General features: G+C 34.3%; 1 protein-coding gene across 5 annotated transcripts in view; it reads left to right on the top strand.

Annotated features, from left to right (window-relative positions):
- Window positions 1-19,970, top strand: part of LOC133518927 (uncharacterized) — a 168,876-nt gene that overhangs the window by 125,328 nt on the left and 23,578 nt on the right. Inside the window, exons 1-2 of one of the 5 annotated variants that reach the window (XM_061852718.1) lie at window positions 1,599-1,905; window positions 11,335-11,501. The exons of 2 other annotated variants lie outside the window; for them this stretch is intronic. In XM_061852718.1, the coding sequence (XP_061708702.1) occupies window positions 11,442-11,501 (60 nt within the window). In that variant the 5' untranslated portion in view covers window positions 1,599-1,905; window positions 11,335-11,441. Of the gene's footprint in view, window positions 1-1,598; window positions 1,906-11,259; window positions 11,502-19,970 lie in introns of those variants that run through there. 2 more of the 5 variants (XM_061852716.1, XM_061852717.1) reach the window with 2 other exon arrangements.

Below are 19,970 nucleotides of genomic sequence, written 5' to 3'. Positions count from 1 at the left end.
TCCAGAAATATTAAATATATAGCTAAAGGGAAAACTATCATCAGGGTCCCAAACCATGCGTCAGCTGTTTTGTAGAGATCCTCCAATTAAGAGGGTCAAGAACAATTCTAACTAAAAGCGATCATTTACAAATTTGAGAGGCCATATATCAATAACGGTAATATAGTTCATAAGATATAAGCTTTTTAGTCCACGTAATTAATAAGCCGAGCGGCCCAAATAATGTTACATGTTCATGCCCCTAGGCTTAGCGAAACGGGCCAAAATTAGGCAACTAAGTATACGAAACTCATTACTGTACAAGTTCATAGCTGCGCTTGTTAAGCAAAAGCCATATTTGTAAACAAACATACAGGATTTTTTTAAACTTTTTAGGATTTATGTATGAATAATTTAGCTATTGCCCGTAACTTCGTTCGCGTGTTTTATTTTTTTAACCCCCTTAGAGATAGAATCATATTCATATTCTTTATTTGTACTGATCATACATTGTCATAATTTACATTCATATATACAATAGGTACTTATGTCAGAAATACATAAAATCTTACAATCTTACAATATCCCCTGTTAGTGGTTGTTCGCGCTACATGATTCAGTAGTTTTAGCTGACGATTGATAATACTTCAATCAGGACTAGCTTTTATACATGTATATACATTGATGAAAAAGCACTAGTGGCCTACTGGTAAGTGCATGCGACTTACCAACCCCGGCTCGTACCAATGAGTTTTTCGGAACTTATGTACGAAATATCATTTGATATTTACCAGTCGCTTTTCGGTGAAGAAACCGAACATTGTGAGGAAACCGGACTAATCCCAATAAGGCCTAGTTTACCCTCCAAGGATCAGATAGCAGTTGCTTTCGTAAAAACTAGTGCCTACGCCAATTCTTTGGATTTGTTGCCAAGTGGACCCCATGAGCCGTGGTAGAATGCTGGGACAAACGCGAGGAGGACGAAGACATGTATATACATTGATATTAGGCGAAAATATCCCACGTTCAGCTCAGTAATCCTCCAGCGACACTCAGTGTTTTTCTGGGACTATAAGTGCGGTGTTACGTCCAAAATGCAGTTAATAATAAATGAATTCCTCCTAAGAACGTTCTTACTCACGTATGTTTAGTTCTAATGAGACTAGACAACTATCACGGCACATGGATAGCTTCTTCGACATAAATAAAATATAACGGAACACGGATTGGTGCAGTATTTAAGGTGGTTCGCTTTCCATACAAAAAACAATTGTGTTTTATGAAGTCCTTACACACTATTACTACATAAAAGTCTATCAATCGAATATTAGTTTGCGCTAAATTGATAGAAAAACTTTGTTTTATACTGAAATCACGCAAAAATAAGTTATATGTTTTATCAATGTAACACCAAAATAACGTTTTTTGCGTGATTTATGTATGAAACCAAGTTTTTCTATCAATTCATCGCAAACGAATATTCGAAAGTAGATATAGGTAAATACGTATGTAGTAATAGTGTGGAATGACTTCATAAAACGCAATTGTTTTTGTATGGCAAGCGAACCATATATGTAAAAAAAAATCTTAAGTTATCTGTTCTTTTTTTAAATCTATGATTCGCTTAAAATGTATCGTAATATTGAAACGGTTTATGATGTTTTCGCAATACCGGAATTTTTATTGGGTAGTAAAAATCTGCAGACAAAACAATTCAATTACAGGCAAGCCGATAAACAGCTTATAATATTTCTGAGAAGAATTTTCAATTACTTATTACTTCATTTGTCCCTGTGAATAAAGGACTTTACGCCTATGTCGGGTCATTATGTTATTTTACCTGTAGTACAGCTAACATCAAAAGTAGAGGATGAGGCAACTCGCTAAACATATCTGCAACCTTCGAACACTTATCCAAATAGTTATGTAAGTATCTCAACAGTTTGCGTTTCATATTTCTTCTACAGTCAAATTGTTGTACAACATAATTTCATTTTGGTGAGCTATTAGAGACTAGTGGATACTTAAAACACATAGTTTGATTCATTACTTTTGATGCTGATTGTACGTAGTACGTATGTACGTACTAACGTTTTACGTAATTATATGGCATTTCAGAAATAATTATAGAGCCAGATCAAGCTAACTCAGCCTGGCATTTTTAATGACAAAGTGTGATAGTGTCATAATTATTGTCAAATTTGTATGAGATAGTGACGTTTATAATGATAATTCCTCACTTTGTTCTGTTCAATAAATAAAAAAATAAATAATATAGGGACATTCTTGCCCAAATTGACTAAGTCCCACGGTAAAAAGGCTTGTGTAAATACTTAAATACTAATAATAATAAAAAACTAAATGTAGTATAATGATAGCAAAATGTAATATTACATCACTGATTCAATTTAGAATTCAGTGCAAATTTAGCTTATGCGGGCTCTATTAACTACAACAAGTACAAGGGTCGGTCCGGAAGTATCTTTCCACTCTGGATATTATTTATACCGGCTTATTGAGCTAGTGTAAGATAGAAGTTAGGTCGCTCAGTTTTTTTTATTTAATATTTTTCAATTCGACCCTTCAGGACTGCAATTAATAACAATATAGATCGGTTCTTAAATGTTATTTTCTTAACTGTTGTAGTTATAAAAACATATCATATTGGTTTTGAAAACAATTTTTTCTTGGTACCTATTGAAACTCATAACCATTTCATAACGTGTGACTTATTTCAACTTTAGTAAACTACGTAATGTTGATAACTAATCAAAGTTGTCAGATCAATCATATGTTTAATAAATATGACATAATAAGCAATCAAACCCTGGTTAAAGAACAAAGGTCTCATAAAATCACGGATGAATTCGGGCAAAATTTCAGAAAACACATCAACAAGTAACACATATTGCAAATACAGGTCAAAGATAAACAAAACAGTAGCAACAGAGATGTGAAACCGAAATGGTCTCCACTCAGCCATGCAGCTGGCACAACCGCACGACTAGCGTCATCAACGGCGCTGGTTTTATGTAGAGCCAGGAGGAGCCATATCAGATCAGTATAATTTACCAACAATCCCTTTTCTCGAAATACGGATTAACTTACGCTAAAATTGTATTATATTTATTTACATTTTAATTAGAATGAAATACATGAATAACAACATACTTATGTACGTAAATTAAATCATTAATATTATATTATTTCACAGTACAATAACTAAGTGGGGGCCTAAAAAAATACACTATTATATTGTTTTAATGGTATATGTGGTATACAAAAATATTCGGATTGCATTTATAGAGCCGGGGCAGATATAGTTTCTTTTTGGTTAAACAAAATCCTACATGGTTCACTACGTTGTTTTTAAAACGAGAAAAGTGTTTCAAACAGAGAGATAATATTATGGTCGGTTCTATTGTATCGAAAATGGGTAAACGTATCAGTTTGCGGTAATCATGGTTCATTAAGCAGTGTAATACAAGAGTCAGGCCTTAATGATCCTTAATTATTAAATGTTGGTTTCATTTTCAGTATTTGAATATCTGGGAAACCAAAGTACGCTCGTTATGGGACCGGACTAATAATCCCTAATAATTTTGAATTGTGAGTATTTGTTTTGAATAAATCTTACATAACGGACGGGAATGTGTGATGGCGAGTGTTACCTGCTATAGGTACGTTAATTGTACTTACTTATTTACTACACATTAATCATACAGTTGAGCGGAGTGATGCATTTGCACCACGCATAAACTTCTTTTAACAAGTTTCAGTGTTGTATCTTAGTTTTAAGTTCTTTGTGTAATTTGTTGTGATATAAATAAATAAATAAATGAGTTTTTAAATTTTGATGACGGGTCTGGCCTAGTGGGTAGTGACCCTGCCTATGAAGCTAATGGCCTTGGGTTCAAATCCCGGTAAGGGCACTTATTTGTGTGATGAACACAGATGTTTGTTCCTAAGTCATGAATGTTTTCTATGTATTATATGTATCGTTGTCTGAGTACCCACAACACAAGCCTTCTTGAGCTTACCGTGGGACTTAGTCAATTTGTGTAAGAATGTCCCTATAATATTTATTTATTAAGTAAGAGGTAAATGTGAAAGTAACTCTGTCTGTCTGTCTGTTACCTCTCCGAGTTTAAACCGCTGAACCGAAGTTGACATTTAGTATAGAGGTAGTTAAAGGCACAGGGAAGGACATGGGATAATTTTTATCAATCATCATCTTCATCATTCCACATAGACGATGTCACGGGCTGAACCTAGTGAAATATATATGTACTTACATGCAAGTGTAAAAGTACTGCTTTATTCCTCAAGTCTCAAGACGCCAACACAAACACATTTTAAACGAAAACGCTCGGGGAAAATATTTGCAAGACTTAACACCACCCACCTATTTTATTTTAGCAGTTATTAAGTAGGTATACGGTCATGTGGTTTTATTATGAAAAGCTACGCTTAATTAAATTACTTTAACCTAATTTTGTTCAAGTAAGTAAGTACAATGTACTTTTTTAAAGTCAAAACATCCAAAATCAGATTATTATAAACTTTTGAGAAAAAACCCAAATATAAACTTGACAGAGTCGTGGCTATACAGTATGATACAATATCACTATATTTCTTTGGTTTGCAAACTATAATATGAAACATTTTACGAACTGTTCTGTACAAACTCCTATATCTACAATCTCAAGATGCTTTGCGGAATACAAGCTAGATAATTTCGTGGAATGTTCAAAATGTAAAAATAATGTGTGTGTGTGTGTGTGTGTGTGTGTGTTCATATATATGTATTTTCAACCTACCATTTTTAAAGAGTTTCTATTTTCATTTTATTGCCATCCGCCGCCCAAAAGTTCTACCTATAACGCACTTCGCTGTGATATAGCAATTTCTTTTGCAATATTAGTATGAAGGAAAAAGATGCAACACAAATATTTTATAAATAGCAATACATTTTTTATAACAATGTTTTGGTATGTCTGTACTTATTATTACGTTTCGTTACCTAATATTACCTCATATGACTTCTTATTTCCGCTAAGTGGGTAAGTCTTGTCATGTAATATTTGAAGGAAGTAGAGGTAAATACCCCAGAAGTGACGGATAATATAATATATATTTTATAGCTGCGTTCTGGTTCTAATATTTTCTTTTATCTTGTACAATGTAGATACTTATCTAGTGTAACGTCTTGTGTTTGTTTTTTATCTTGTATAAGACAGAGGTACTTGAAGTTATGCTTGAAGGAAAAATACCGTCGAGTAATACATACATTAGTGCTAAAATTTCCGCTCTTCCCAAATAAAAGTTACCGTTAGAAATATTTTTAATATACACTTTTATCGCTGACTGTCCTTTCTCTCCTTTGCATATCGATCAACTACTTCTCAAGGTCTTTCTAGTGAACCTAAATGTGTTCATATTTTTCCATCGAAGAGATCTTTTGGCGACCTTCCGTCAGATCATCAGATCAGGTCCATGTTAGCATAGCAGTATATCATTGCATTATCATCGAAAAAACGGAAATATGCCAAATTTCACCTTAAGCAGACACTGGGAAGTGGGAATAAAAACTTAAGTGTATTGTTACGTGGCACTTCTTGGATATTGAATTAAGCCATTTTGAACTCCGTGAAAAACCGTATACAATATTTATAACAATTATTTTCATGACATGCACATTCAAAGTTCATCGTAGGATATCTCTAAAATTTTACGGTTTTACTTTTCTTTATTGTGCTTCAATGAAATAACTTCGCGGTGGCACCGGTGGTTAAACGCTACCTATTACCTCTATAGAACATTCTGAACATGCACACTACATAAATTTCGAATCGAGCCCGTTTTGTAACCAAGTTTAAATCTGAACGGCGTCATTAATTAGGTTGTTTGTTACTCAATCACGTGGAATTACAGGATTACAGACGGAGCCACCAACATCGACGTTTTTATTCGACCTGCTTGCTAAGGGTTTCAGTAGACAAATAATTTTATTTCAGCTACGGGTACTATAAGTAGAAACAAATAACCTCGATAAAAATACGGCTAATTAATAACATGTTAACTTTGTTTTGCGAATTTGAATCAGACGTTATTTAAAGTAAATTGAGGTTATTCAATTAACGAATTTATTTATCTGTGCCAATATTTAATGTCGTATTAATAACTATAAAATAAAAGGATATTTGTTTGTTATGCTGCTTTCAATTTATTTTTAATACATATAATGTAGAAAAAACTATGGTGGTTATCTGATTATGTTTACAAAACAACACCAATATTACGGATAAGTCTACGAACATTTTTGCATCAGTGTAGGCAGAACTGCGCTAAACGACATTTTTTATTTAGAAATGACAGGCGTTTACATACACATGTAAAATATATGTATGTCATTCGAGTGCGGGGTTGCTTACGACTGATCAATTGATCATAGCTGCAAGTTAGCACAAACGCCTTCTGATACGAGGGCTCTTGTGGGGTGTGGATTGGCTGAGACTCCACCCTACGCGGTCAAGTGTATTTAGAATTATAATTTCGCAGACGGGCGTCCGACACGTCATTTTCTATGACGGCTGATCGGTGATCACGTGGTGCTTTCCATAATAAACGAAGCGCCGGAACCTCCGGCCCAGCCCGGCCCGGTCTAGCGTGATCCTTGAGCCAATAAAGAGCTCTGCAAATTCATTTTTACTTAATCTTATTTTCACTTCAGAATAAAGCAACTTTCCAGTTTAATTCCGATATTTCGACGCTTTGAACTTACTTAATCATTAATTTATTGGGTAACGATTTTTGCCAACCGGTTCTTCCATTCTCTTTTCCTGAATAATTATAATCAAGCGGAGACGCTTGAAACCCTTTGGGATGTTGTCATCCAAGAGTAATTTCTGCGAGCAATAAATATACCGTGTATTTCAAAAGAAAATTCCAGGAGACATGGTTTTATTATAAAGGAGGAAAAATTGTCTAAAGAAAATAATTTCTAAATGAGGATTCGCATTCCTGATCGGCCAAGGATCCGTCGATCAGCAAAGCATTGCAACCTAAGCTTGAGTATCTAAAAGGGGCTTAGAATGTCAGAAACTTTTCCCACGAAACTATAAATCTTACTCACATGCCGACGTTATAAAAATATAACTCATGTACGCGTGTCCGGGTTGTTCGTAAAAGCCTAAGTAATCTTTTACAACTACCCCGCAACTTCTTTGGGTTTTTTCGTTAAGTAGATTTGGGCTTGAATATTGTGCTATTTGAAGTAAAATCATTATTTAAGCATTGTCAGTTAATAACTGGCAATATGAATCCAATTCTGATATTTGTCATGAAACATTTTATATATGTGGGTAGCTGACTTATCTATTATTAAATATATTTGTATTCTGATCGATAACTTTAATATAATACTCTTGAAATTGTTTTCTAATACATTTGGGCTAATGAAAGTAGACACTAGAAAATGGCGGCAAATAAAATAACAGCATATTGCAACACCGTGTATAAGGCGCTAAAACAATATTGATACTTGGACATTTTTTTTAATTCCATATATATTAGACATGCGATTTTGAATCTTAATTGCCTAGAAAGTTATTCTGTACCAAGCCACTAAACCGGTTTTGTTGAAAGAGTATTTTCAAACAAAATTATACTATATTATGCAAGTCTCGTACATGCAAGATTTGCACTGTACTCCCTTTACAAGTATCGCACAAGAGTACTCTTTCGAGTGTACTTTCTACAAACTCCAAATTCGTATTTTCGAAAATGGTTGCATTATAGTTGCATATTAATCGTACTAATCTATGAAATCTGATATCTGGGTGCGTAGACAAGAAGCCAATCTTTTACGCTCCATAGCGTAGCGTAGTTATCCCGTTTCCTAAAAGATAATATGAAAAACGTTTAATTCTGGACAACAGGTGTGTAATGTTTAATATAATTATGAAAAAAAAAATCCGACGCTTGCCACAATGCCATTTCATATATTATTACTTGTTTTAATGTATTTATTATTATACGTTGATTTTGTTATATTATGATTTAAACTAAGCCGTAGGTAATTGATATAATTCCTGTTTTTGTATAAATTTTAACTGGTATAAAGGCATATTGTATAATGGCTTTTGTTATATTATATTTTAATATAACGCAATACTTCATACAATCAAGAACATTACTTTTTATACGGGGTCGCAGTTCTAACCTAACCTAACCCACCTTTTCTAGATATTCGTTTGTGTGGGATCAGAGTTTCAACCTAACCTAGCCCACTTTTCTGGTAGCCTTTTAGTTCTATTGAGACCTACATATAATTATATTATGTCACTAGTTGGAACAAATATATATTAGAGTATGTAATAATTATGGCAGTGTCTATTAGACAAAGCGTAAATATACTCTATGACCATTATACCGAGAATAACATTATGCATGTCGTCGACGAGGTGACTCTGAAATGACGATATATCAAACTGTAATATATGAAAAGTAATTATAAAAAATGTAGTGCGCCCCTAAACAACCTCCAAGTTTGAGATTCTGCATACATACAACAAAATAAAGTTTATCAACGGTGTGAATTAAATTTTCTTGAAAGTAAGGTAGTCCGGAACAATAGCCGACAATGACACAGCAACTCAACTTTATGCCGTGCCGGTGCAACTTTGCCAGCACACAAAATACTGCTAACTCATGGTTTCACCTGATTCAACGGGCCGACGTTTGAGTTCTATGATACAAGTTAGGCTGATCTTATGGACACTCATTTTGGAGCTGCATCTCTCTGTGTGTGTGTGTGTGTTTAGTCTTGTACATAGAATTAGGTCGATAGATATGGACATGCAAAAAATGCTCAACCGAAATGGATTATTTTTTAACTAGAAGAATATATCAAATCAGTGCACCATATTTCGAGAACTTATTGAGCATCAATGCACATGTTGTATATTCATAATATATTGTTTACGACAAACTTATTCGTACGAGAAATCAAAGGTAACTAGAAACATATCAATGGATCCGGGTTTGAAAGATTAAAATACCTACCTAATCTCAATTGATGATATGATAAAAGTATAACTGACTGGAGAACGAATTCATACTTTTTTTTTTTATCGTGACATACCACGGCATCCTCTTATAATGGGTCCTGCCATAATGTATGCCCAAGTAAACTTCGGCGGGTCGCTAGTGATATTGCCACTTTTCACAAAATTTACCAACAAGAGATCATTGCTTCTCAAGCTGTACAAGAATATAATATTACTTCATCTGACGTCCTTATAAAGTACGTAATGTATTTACTTAGGTACTAGATAGTTACTACTATCCGCCCTACTGGGCGAGCACAACAGTCTTTATTGTTGAACTCTTATAATTTTTATACTTGCTTAACACCAACGGATAAAGTACACCAACAATGTATTTTTCGTGCTAGCCCAGCAACTTCTAATTAAAATAATAATTATCAGTTAAGTCACAATTTGCAGAGGTTACGCGCCATTGAAGTCAGATACTTAATTGAGTTGTCCCCATTTCCGCGCGATTCTAATAGGAGCTGGCCACACGTACTCACGCCACCTACGTACTAACACAGAACGCGCACTCTTATTACACCTAGTGCTCCACCACGCATAACAACCGTGACATAGGAAAGCTCATTCATCTGTTTGCCGTATTCTCGTGAAATAAATTCCTAATTCAAACTGATGTTCCAATGGCTTTTTCGGGCGTTATACACATTAACGAATCTAAATAAAAACGTCTTCTTCTTGTCGTTACTCGTAAAGAACTATTTCATCACAATTGCTCGTAAAAGGTGTTATTACACGTAGGCGACGCGGTACGTAAATCCTAAATTTTGACCTTGGGCTGTTTTTATCAAATTTGCTCGTGAATTGTGTTATTAAGTACATGTAGACGGGGTGATCTGTCAAAAATTACACATTTTATGTGTCAGTAACATTATTAACTTGATGATGATTTGGGTGTTTGACTTGCATAATTGTTGGTTGGTTGGTTGGGGATATCAATCCTAGCTCGTACAAAAAGTTATTTGGAATTTATCTCTCAACTTTGTCTTGATAAATATATGTATCATGTAAGCTACTAGGCCACGTTTGGTATCGTTTTCGTATAAATCGAGGATGCCAATTTATGGTATCATATTGACACCATTCCGAAGTAAAACATATAAAATAGGTAAGAAAAAAACTTTTTTTAAATCCTCTTCACGCTTAAGCCACTAATTTAGTAAAAAAATATACATATATTAGTTTGAGTCCCGGGAAAGATCATTTCTATCACAATAATTATCCTTTACAAGTGAAAAGGCAGGTGGAAACTTGTATGGAAAGTCAATAACCGCTGAACCGATTTAGATGAAAGCTATGTCTACATCTTTGATTTAATTGAATTTATTCCAAACTTGACATAGAACCTAAACTTAACCAATTATTAACCTCAGATGTCGCAGAGGCTGAACTGATTCAAACTTTCAAATTGATGAAATATGCATTGATGTCAGATGCGCATATACATAAATAAGGAATCAATTGCCGGTTTATAAAATTCGAATTAGATTGATTGAATGAAAGGTCAGACGGAAGTACCTATGTACATAGTTAGAGTAAAAATAAGATATTCATTAGGTATTGTTAAAACTTATAAGATTTTATTTATTTATTTGCAGAATTCTACATTTGTGCCAATTTATTTTGACATACTCACACGTGACCTCAATAAGGGTCCGTACCTTTAGGTGATTTCAGACACCGAGCATGATAAGTTCGAGTGGTTTTGTTGGTTGAGATGCCTAAACCACATCCAGTGTAGAAGGGAGCAATGTTAGCAGTATTATAATACACAAATACGACCTTTTATATTTGAGCTCGGCAGTACGGCTCGTACCCACGATGTCACCCAATTAGCCGCAATATCGTCAGGGAAACTTTTATTCAAAATTTTGCGTAAACCTTCAGGACACTTTAATATAATACAATTTCATCATTAGATTAATATGAAAATAAGTAGTAGGTAAATATGTATTTTCCGTCTGTTGACTTCCGTCTGATTAAACTTGATTTGTAAATCAAACATTGTATTAGTTAATAGAAAATATATCAACTGATATAATGGACCACGAACAAAAACAATTTTGACAAAGATAGTGCATAGGGGACATATTGTATTTAGATGCCGAAAGTAGATATTTAAGTTAAATCATGTGTCCATAAAATTACGCGCATAATTTTTCAATAGCTACCTACCTAAACTATAATTTACTATGTGATTCATATAAAACCTCGTAATACTTTATGCATTTTTTAAATATAGAAGAATTGAAAAAACATGGAACTGGGAGTGTTAAATGTGAAGTTTATAGAACTAAACAGTGTATGGTGATATGCATGGCGTGCGGCATGTAGCCAAGCGACGGCGGCATGGCGGGGACGATCCGGACGTTCTCCACCTACCACGAGTCGGAGCCTTCCGTGCCCTCGGTGAGTTGATTAAGAACTGAACAGTCTACTTATAGTCATATGCCTAACACGTGGCATTGGGACAATTTCCATCTACCACGAGACGGTATCTACAGAGACCTCGGTGAGTTTGTAAAATGTGATAGTATTTTTTTTATCCACTTCTAAAAAAGGAAAATGTTTAGTCAAAAAATAAAATCGAAGTGTAGGCTTAAATGATATGAATGGTTTCTTTCTTCCCAGAACTAAGATATGATGATTTGACTTACAAATACATGTTGCATTGTAGGTATTCCAGAGCTCAAGAACATTTGCATTTTTTGGTGATTTTGTAGAAAAAAATTGTTTTGCTGTGTTTTGAACTTCAGGTATAGTTTTCACTTCTAAATTAAACTATAAATGATGACAGTCCTTTTTTTTAAATCTGATCTTAAAACATACATCAGCTTGGTATGAAAATTAATTAAGTAGTTAAGAATCCCTTCACGCCCTCCATATCCATTGCGATAAACAAATGGTTGCCTGGTGCGTTCCTTGGGGTTTGCGAAACACAATTAACTCCTTCTTCAAGTAGGCGATCGCGGTCTAATCAAAGAATAAGCATATTTTTTAGTAAGAACTCTTTCACATTATCCCTAACGATAGTCGGCTACCTAATCTGCCTATCTTAGAACCGACATCAGCAAGGCAAGACTTTACTAACAGACAGACAAAACAAATATATGTATATATGAGACAGCTATCCCATATTGAAAACTTTGTTGGAGGACAAAAATCGTATGACCGGTATCATCAAAAACAAGTATGTACTATCGGATATAAACCGTGAGGTGTCGGTCCCCGACAGCTGACACCGTGTTTCTTCTTAGGTTGATATCCGTTGAGTAGTTTGTTTTGGTTTTTCACCCTCAATACAACAGCTCGAAATAGGACCGAGCACATGTTTGGATCCAATTTAAGATTTTTGTATTAAAAGGTAAGAAGTACTCATCAGGAATAGGTCCCATTTTCCGCAATCTAAGCTAGGAATTGCATTGTGGAAACAGACTATATAAATTATATCTGCGCATTTAACAAATAGGGAGCGAAGAGCGAACAATGCTATATTACTTAAGTCCGAGAGGGACTGAATTGTCGTTAATGCAGATTTAATTAATTTCCGCATTTTCAAAGGTTAGCTGGAAAAGATCCCTTTTAAGGATAAGTTCGCCTTTGTACATAAGATTTTTTTGGTTGTGTTTTGTCTGTTTTATGTTAACCTATTTATGTGTAATAAAGTGACATACATACATACATACATTATTCGACTTACTTAGACTACTACAAAATGAGTTAGGTCTAAAAAGTGACCGTCTACAATTTAATTTCTGAAACAAGGTGCTGGATTTATACATTTTCCTTTTGTTCAGATAAGTATCAATTATTTCATTTGATATGCGTACAAACTCAATACATAGAAGATGTGTTTGTTGATAACGTATGACTCATTCTGACTGACAACATTATAAGTATAGGTACCTAGTAACAATACTACAACAACCCCAGCCCACCCAACCCAGCAACAATACCCAACAACAAACAAACCCAAACAAAAATATATAGCAAACAAACCCAGTAACAAGTCAAATAACAAAATTGGGCTTACCTACATGTTATATAAAATGTAACAAATATCCAAAAGATTCAGTTAAAAAGGCGTATTTTATAAATAATTCGGCTTAAGGTTCTTAATCCCAAGAGAAAGTATAAATTGTACTTATTTCTGATGTTTTTCATAGTGCAATGTTAACTTGGCTTTATCCGGCGTTGGCGGGGCTTAAAGAAAAGGCAATTATAAATTAAACTCTGGCGTCCGTCTCGACGAGCGGCGCGACGCGGAGCGCATATATCTCGCTATGCAATTCCCTTTTGGCATGCATTTGCCCGTGCAAAGTAGCTAGTGAATTTTAATTACATCTCTGCTTGGTTTGCGTAAGCAGTCTGTACTTATGTGTTTGATGGGTTTCCTATAAATATATAAACTGTTTATGTAAATAAGTCGTCTATGATTTCCTACGCATATAGACGTGCAAATCACTTATTTATAATGTTCATTGAATGGCAAATACTTGATAACCGCTAACAACTAAGGTTAGCCAAGACAACTCGAACTACATACATATTTTCTAGCACTTCTCGTATGTATGTACTCGTAAACTTGTATATATCTGCGAGTAAATGCGGAAAAAGTAGTAATAAATAATTAATTATTTACCGTGAAATGCCAAGATTTCTCCTGGGGCAGGGGCCCTGTGATAGAGGTTCACGCATGTTGAATCTGTGGGGAATGCTTGTTTAACCGCTGCAATTTTTACATTTTAGATGCTGACTTTTCTTCTTTTATATGTTAATGGTGGAAAACTGGCTTATGGATACACTGTACTGAATAAACTATATTTAGAAATATGACAACAAATGCAGGTTTCTCACCGTCAACTCAGTGCATGCTCGAGAGCCCTGGCAAACTCTCACTAAATACATATGAAGAAACTATACATAGAAGCACGATGTATAAATGCACGTGTCCTGACTGACTCATCAACGCAGAGCCAAAACTACAAATGCTAGAAAGTTGAAATTTACACAAAAGGTTGCATTTATAAAGTGTACAAGAATTAAGAAGCGATTTTGAGAAATTCAACCCCTAAGGGGGTTAAAAAGGGGCTGAAAGTTTGAATGGGGTTCAAGTTTTATTTTAAGCTAGGAACTTGATACTTTGTGAAAAGGTATTTTAACATGATGTAAGAAAACTAATTTGAGTGTTTTCGAAAATTCATCCCCTAATTTGGTGGAAAGATTGTATGGAGATCAAATATTTTTTGAGTGCGGGATTTGAAACTTTGTACGTAGGCATATTATTAAAATACAAGTAACGTCATTTCAGTGTTTTTTAAAAATCATCCCCTACAGGGGTAAAAAGTTATTTCAACGTTTTTGAAAATTCAACCCCTAAGGGGGATTAAAAAGGGGATGAAGGTTTTTATGGAGTTTCATCCCCGAAATGGGTTAAAAAGGGCTTGATAATTTGTATGAGGTTAAAAATTTAAGTTAAGCTAACTAACTAGAAACTTCGTAAATTGGTAATTCATTAAAACAGAAGAAAACATATTTTAAGCGTTTTTGAAAATTCATCCCCCAAGGTAGTGAAAAAGGGGTTGAAAGTTTGTATGGAGGTCAAACATTTTTTTGAGTGCGGGACTTGTAACTTTGTATATGGGCATATTATTAGAATAAAACAAAAATTGTTTCAGCGTTTTTAAAGTTTCTTCTCCCAAAAGGGTTAAATAGGGGTTGAAGGTTTGAATCCATTACAAATGTTTTAAAACTTCATAGAAAATCATAATTTAAGATTTAAAAAAGTTTTTTTTACCGTTCTTGATAATTCAACCCCTAAGGGGGTTAAAAAGGCAATAGAAGTTTATATGTGGCACGAATTTTCTTTTAAGCTAGGAACTTGAAACTTGGTAAACGGGCCTTATCTAATCTTACCTTTATATTCAAATAGACGAAAACTGATACATATCACCTTTTTTGAAAATTCATTCCCTAAGTTAGTGAAAAAAGGGTTGTAAGTTTGCATCGGGAACGAAAATTTTTGTAAATAGTGATTTTAAAATGTCGTAAAAAGACACAATAATATGAAACAAGAAAAGTGATTTCAGCGCTTCTAGAAATTAAATCCCCAAGGGAGTTAAAATGGTGTTCAATTAAAGTTTGTATTACTCCCCTAAATTGGTGAAAAAACGGTTTAAAGTTTGCATTCGATTGGAATAGTGGACTTAAAATATTCTGAATGTATTGAGAGGGATTATATCGAGAACATTTTTTTTTCACTTAGGGGCTTGAAACTTCGTAGGTTGTGTCAGACAAATCTCATGCGTTGTATAATTATTAACAAGTGATTATACCGTCCCTACTGCTACCTTTTGCTCATGTATATCACCACCAACATACAAATCCACGCGTACGAAGTCGCGGGCAACAGGTAGTACACTCATATATATACAGGGTATCAGGACTGTATGCGTACAAAGTATGTAGTTAATATGTTGCTCCATATGCGAGCAAGATGTCATTTCACTCTGCTTTACTTTCAGAAAATTTGAATGACAGTGGATAAAATAATATTACCCTTACATGTGTAAACGATTTAAGCATATTACGTTTAAAACATACATTAATATTAAAGGACCTGGCAGTACATTTAATGATTAATGCCACAGGTTTCTACCCAAGAGACGAACATCGATTTAATATGCAAAGATCAAATTAATTTCCCTAAGTGCCCACCTATTAATAATCACATTAGGGAACATTTCAACTGTCAACCCTGGCGGTAGTCAATAGGAACCTCCATTATGTTAACATTGCCACTTGGCATTGCGCTTGACTTGGAAGCCTTAAATTTTCAAATAGTCAACGATTTACGGTCTCTCTCCTTTATAACCTCCAGACACCGCGAGCTTCAACGTATTAACTTCTGCGATAATACATTTATCTAAGGTACGCGAGAATTGAAATTGACTTACCAATATAAAGTTGAGCCCAATTTTACATGAAACAAGAGCTATGGAGATTTTCTTGCCGAAGTTTTGATTGATTGCCGATGGCATATGGGTAAGATTGTTTTTTTTCTGCCTTATTTAAATGATATTATTTAAACCTCTCATTACTGGAATCCTCGGTGTGCGATTCCGACTTGGACTAGACCGAATCATTAATAAATCTTGTATAGTTTTTCAGTGTTAATCGCACCCCAGCGGAGCTCTATGAAGGCCCCTATTTACCGCGATAAAAATGTCATGAACGTTCCCATTATTTATATCCATATCGTGCGTTAGAGCTATTTATAAGCTCTTTAATGGAATAAATATTTACATGAAAATGCAAACATACATAATAATGAACATTTTTCAAAATAACGTATACTTAATAATTTACGTTCGTAGAAAGTTTAAATCCTGTATTGTTCAAATAATATCCGCACTGACTCCACTGCAAATTTATAACAGTTAGTTGTTGACATTTATTGTGCAGGACATGTAGTTTCTCTAACCACAATAGTAGGTAGTACTAATAAACAGAAGTACCACTGTCTAATAAAACTTTAATCTAATAATTTGACATTCAAATTTAAGAGGAAACGAGACGGCTGCTTCTAACGTAACTTCCAAACGTAAAACGTAGTTCCCATTTTCCTCGCTGGATATTAAAATTATAGAAAATATGTTTACACGGCCCCTTTGTTTGACTTTTTTCCATATTTTTATTATTAAAGTTATTAGGTAATAATTGATTATATAAATAAAGTCAGAAGCGAAAAAAAAAATTCAAATATTTTTTTAAAGCTCCTAACTCTTATATAGTAATGAACTGAAGTAGCATAGTTGGTGTTGCATAATGTTAATATCCAGAGAGGAAAATGGGGAGTACATTAGTATGAAAAGGCGGTTTTGGGGCAGTCGTATTAGTGGCACTGTCTGCGAAGCTGATGACACTGCAGATGGGTTCGAATCCCAGTAAGAGTGGTATTTGTGAGATAAGTACTCGAGTTATCAATTTTAAGTTATTTTTTATTTAAAATACTTACCTATATCGTCAAGTGAAATTAGACTACTTTGGTTATATTACTAATGAATCCTCTTAAAACATGTAATTGTTTTTAGAACTTCGAGTAGACGTTGTTAGTTCTACATAATATAATTTCACCTAGTATAGTGTCACATTACACAGTGTTTACTGCACAGTTCGAGAAAATTATGAGACAATTTCGGTGCCGGACTCATGAACTTAAGGGTCGTATCACATAACCACCACTGGGTTTAAAACAACGCATTAAGTCTACGCAGGCTAAAGTTAGGTTATTAGACTAATTACCACGACCTACTTATAGTTTTAACCCTTAATTTACATAATATTGTGATTTTATTATCACAAACTAAGCATAATTTATTTTATTTTCTAGAAAGTTGGGCTCATTTGTTCACGTAGTACTGCGAAGTTATGGTTGACCTTTTGATAAAATTATGGCTGGAGATATAATCCAAAATTATTTTGGTAACAGTTCACTCGAATAACTTGAAAAAGATAGGCAAAAGCTCCTTTTATCCCCTAAGTGCACGAATGGTGCTGCCCTCCTTTTGTGGGCTTTTCTACGTTAAATTTTATGGAGTAAAATTAGTTCAAACGGCTGCCGCTAGCGACATTCCATAAAATTACGTGTGTTAGTAATCAGCGAGCGCCATTTCCCCCTCCACCGATTTCGCACCTTGCTAATACAAGTATGTAGATGTACCACTTGTCTCAGGACTCTCAGGCAGTTGAGAAAGAAGTGTCGCCGTGATTTTCTAATACAAGGCAGTTGGGGTTTTTATTTAAGTTTCACCAGTTGGCGCCACTGTAGATGGTGGTCCAGAAAAACAGCTCTCAAAATTCTGCTATGCTTATTTTTTTTAAATACATTCTAATATAAGCAAAAGCATTTTAGCTCCAAAAATTGCTGTTTTTTAAATCTGTTTAATGTTTGCATATATTTTAGAAAGCACGTTTAAAACCTTTAACATTAATCGAACTATATCTAATGTTTAACATGAATAATCAAAAATAGAAAAAAGATTGAGAACAATTATGAATAAGAAGTGAAAAAAGCATGTTACCTCCAAAAATACTCTACACTAGCGCCCCTAGCGGCGAAATTAAATGCGTTAGCCTTCATTACATTATCAACATGTTGTAGATACCTACCAAGATCTTATAGATCAATAGTTTTAGCTACTCTTCCCGAAAATTAAACACTTTTATGTGACGATCTGCTGAATGCAAAAATCAGAAGTAAAAGATATCCCGTGTTACTTTATATTTCAGAACAGCGAATTTGGGCCATTCTACTTTTTACTGCAGGTTTTCACGACTTCAAAGAATCTTGAAATTTAATATTCATAAATACTATTTAACTTACACTAACCGCTTAAAATTATAAGCACAGAATAGGCTCGATATTTGACCCTTGTTTTTTTTTTTTATATAGCCAGTATGCAAATATACAACTATGTTACCATCCCAGCTCTTTTACTCATAATGACAACTTAGTTACTGATAAAATATATATTTAAAAAAATGTGCGGCATAAAAGTGTACTTTATATTGATATATAATTTAAATATATATCTAATGGGTCTAATGGGTCATTCTACTTTTCACCTCAGGTTTTTGTGTTGCCAGATGAAAGTATTAGATTTTTATATTTATAAATTATATGTACACCGTGTTTATTTTTATTTCCGTTAACCGGAGTCGGCTTCGCATTTCATAGGACTTAATCTAATATTATTGAAGTAACATTAGTATATTACTTGAATAATATTTACTTACTTGTTATTTAATTGGCAAACTTGTAACTAGGTCTCAGAAGCCAGACATTCATCTCTGGCCACAAAAACAAATCGCTAAATCATTTCACAGGCCGAAAGCCTCGCAAAGTTTTTTTTTTATATTGGCCGGCTCTTGGCAGGCCGAAAATAAATTAAATGTTGCTCTACCTCAATCAACGGGGTAGTTGACCCAGCATTAACTCGACCGTCCATAAATTTTAGAACAAAAAATGGAGTAAGGTCAGGTAGGATAAACAGGAAAAGGGACATTCTAATCCATTGAAAATAATGCGCTAACTGTTTTTCTTTAGTTTGGTCGCCAGAGGAAACTGCCATAAAATACACCACATTATATTTCTCGCTCTAATCACGTTCCGATCTTACCTACCGAACAACTAGCTATATTACGTTTTCCTTGTACGAAAATAAATATAGTAATGATTTTGAGAAATTTCCTATTTCACGCAAAAATAAAAGCAAGATATAATTTTTATTATTATTTCATCTTAAGGTGACAGTCCATTTCTGACCGCAGCTGCACTACTGCTCCGACATTACTGCAGCGGCCTGATCGTGTCGGTGTTATTGTCAATTTCCATAGTAAAATCAATGACGGTACCGACTGCACGTAATATGGTAATTTTAACGTATTTCCGACCGCAGCTGCACTACTACTCCGACATTACTGCAGCGGCCTGAATACGTCAGTGTTATTGTCAAATTCCATAGTAAAATGATGACAAGACCGACTGCACGTAGCATGGTGATTTTTAGTGTTTGGTGTACATACGACCGCAACTGCAAACCGCACGTCAAATCTTTACAGAAATGTCTTTGGTCACAGATATTAATAGCTCTAAGCAAAGAGGATATAACCACTACATTATAAGGAGTTTATTACACCCGTGGATAAACAACCCCGATAGTTTCTGTGTTTCGCGGTAGTTCCTCTGTATCTTGGCGTTGCTCTTATCGTTTTTGTTTAATGTTTCCTGATAAATTCATTAAATAAACAGTTCTTTCCTTTTTTCGTAGTTTTCCGAGAACAGCTATAAGCTCGAAAGGGCAAGAACGATAGAGA

This window comes from Cydia pomonella, chromosome 6 (genome assembly GCF_033807575.1).
Source record: "Cydia pomonella isolate Wapato2018A chromosome 6, ilCydPomo1, whole genome shotgun sequence".
In the NCBI taxonomy this organism is placed as follows: Eukaryota; Metazoa; Arthropoda; class Insecta; order Lepidoptera; family Tortricidae; genus Cydia; species Cydia pomonella.
This window is presented reverse-complemented; position numbering and strand designations above follow the sequence as displayed.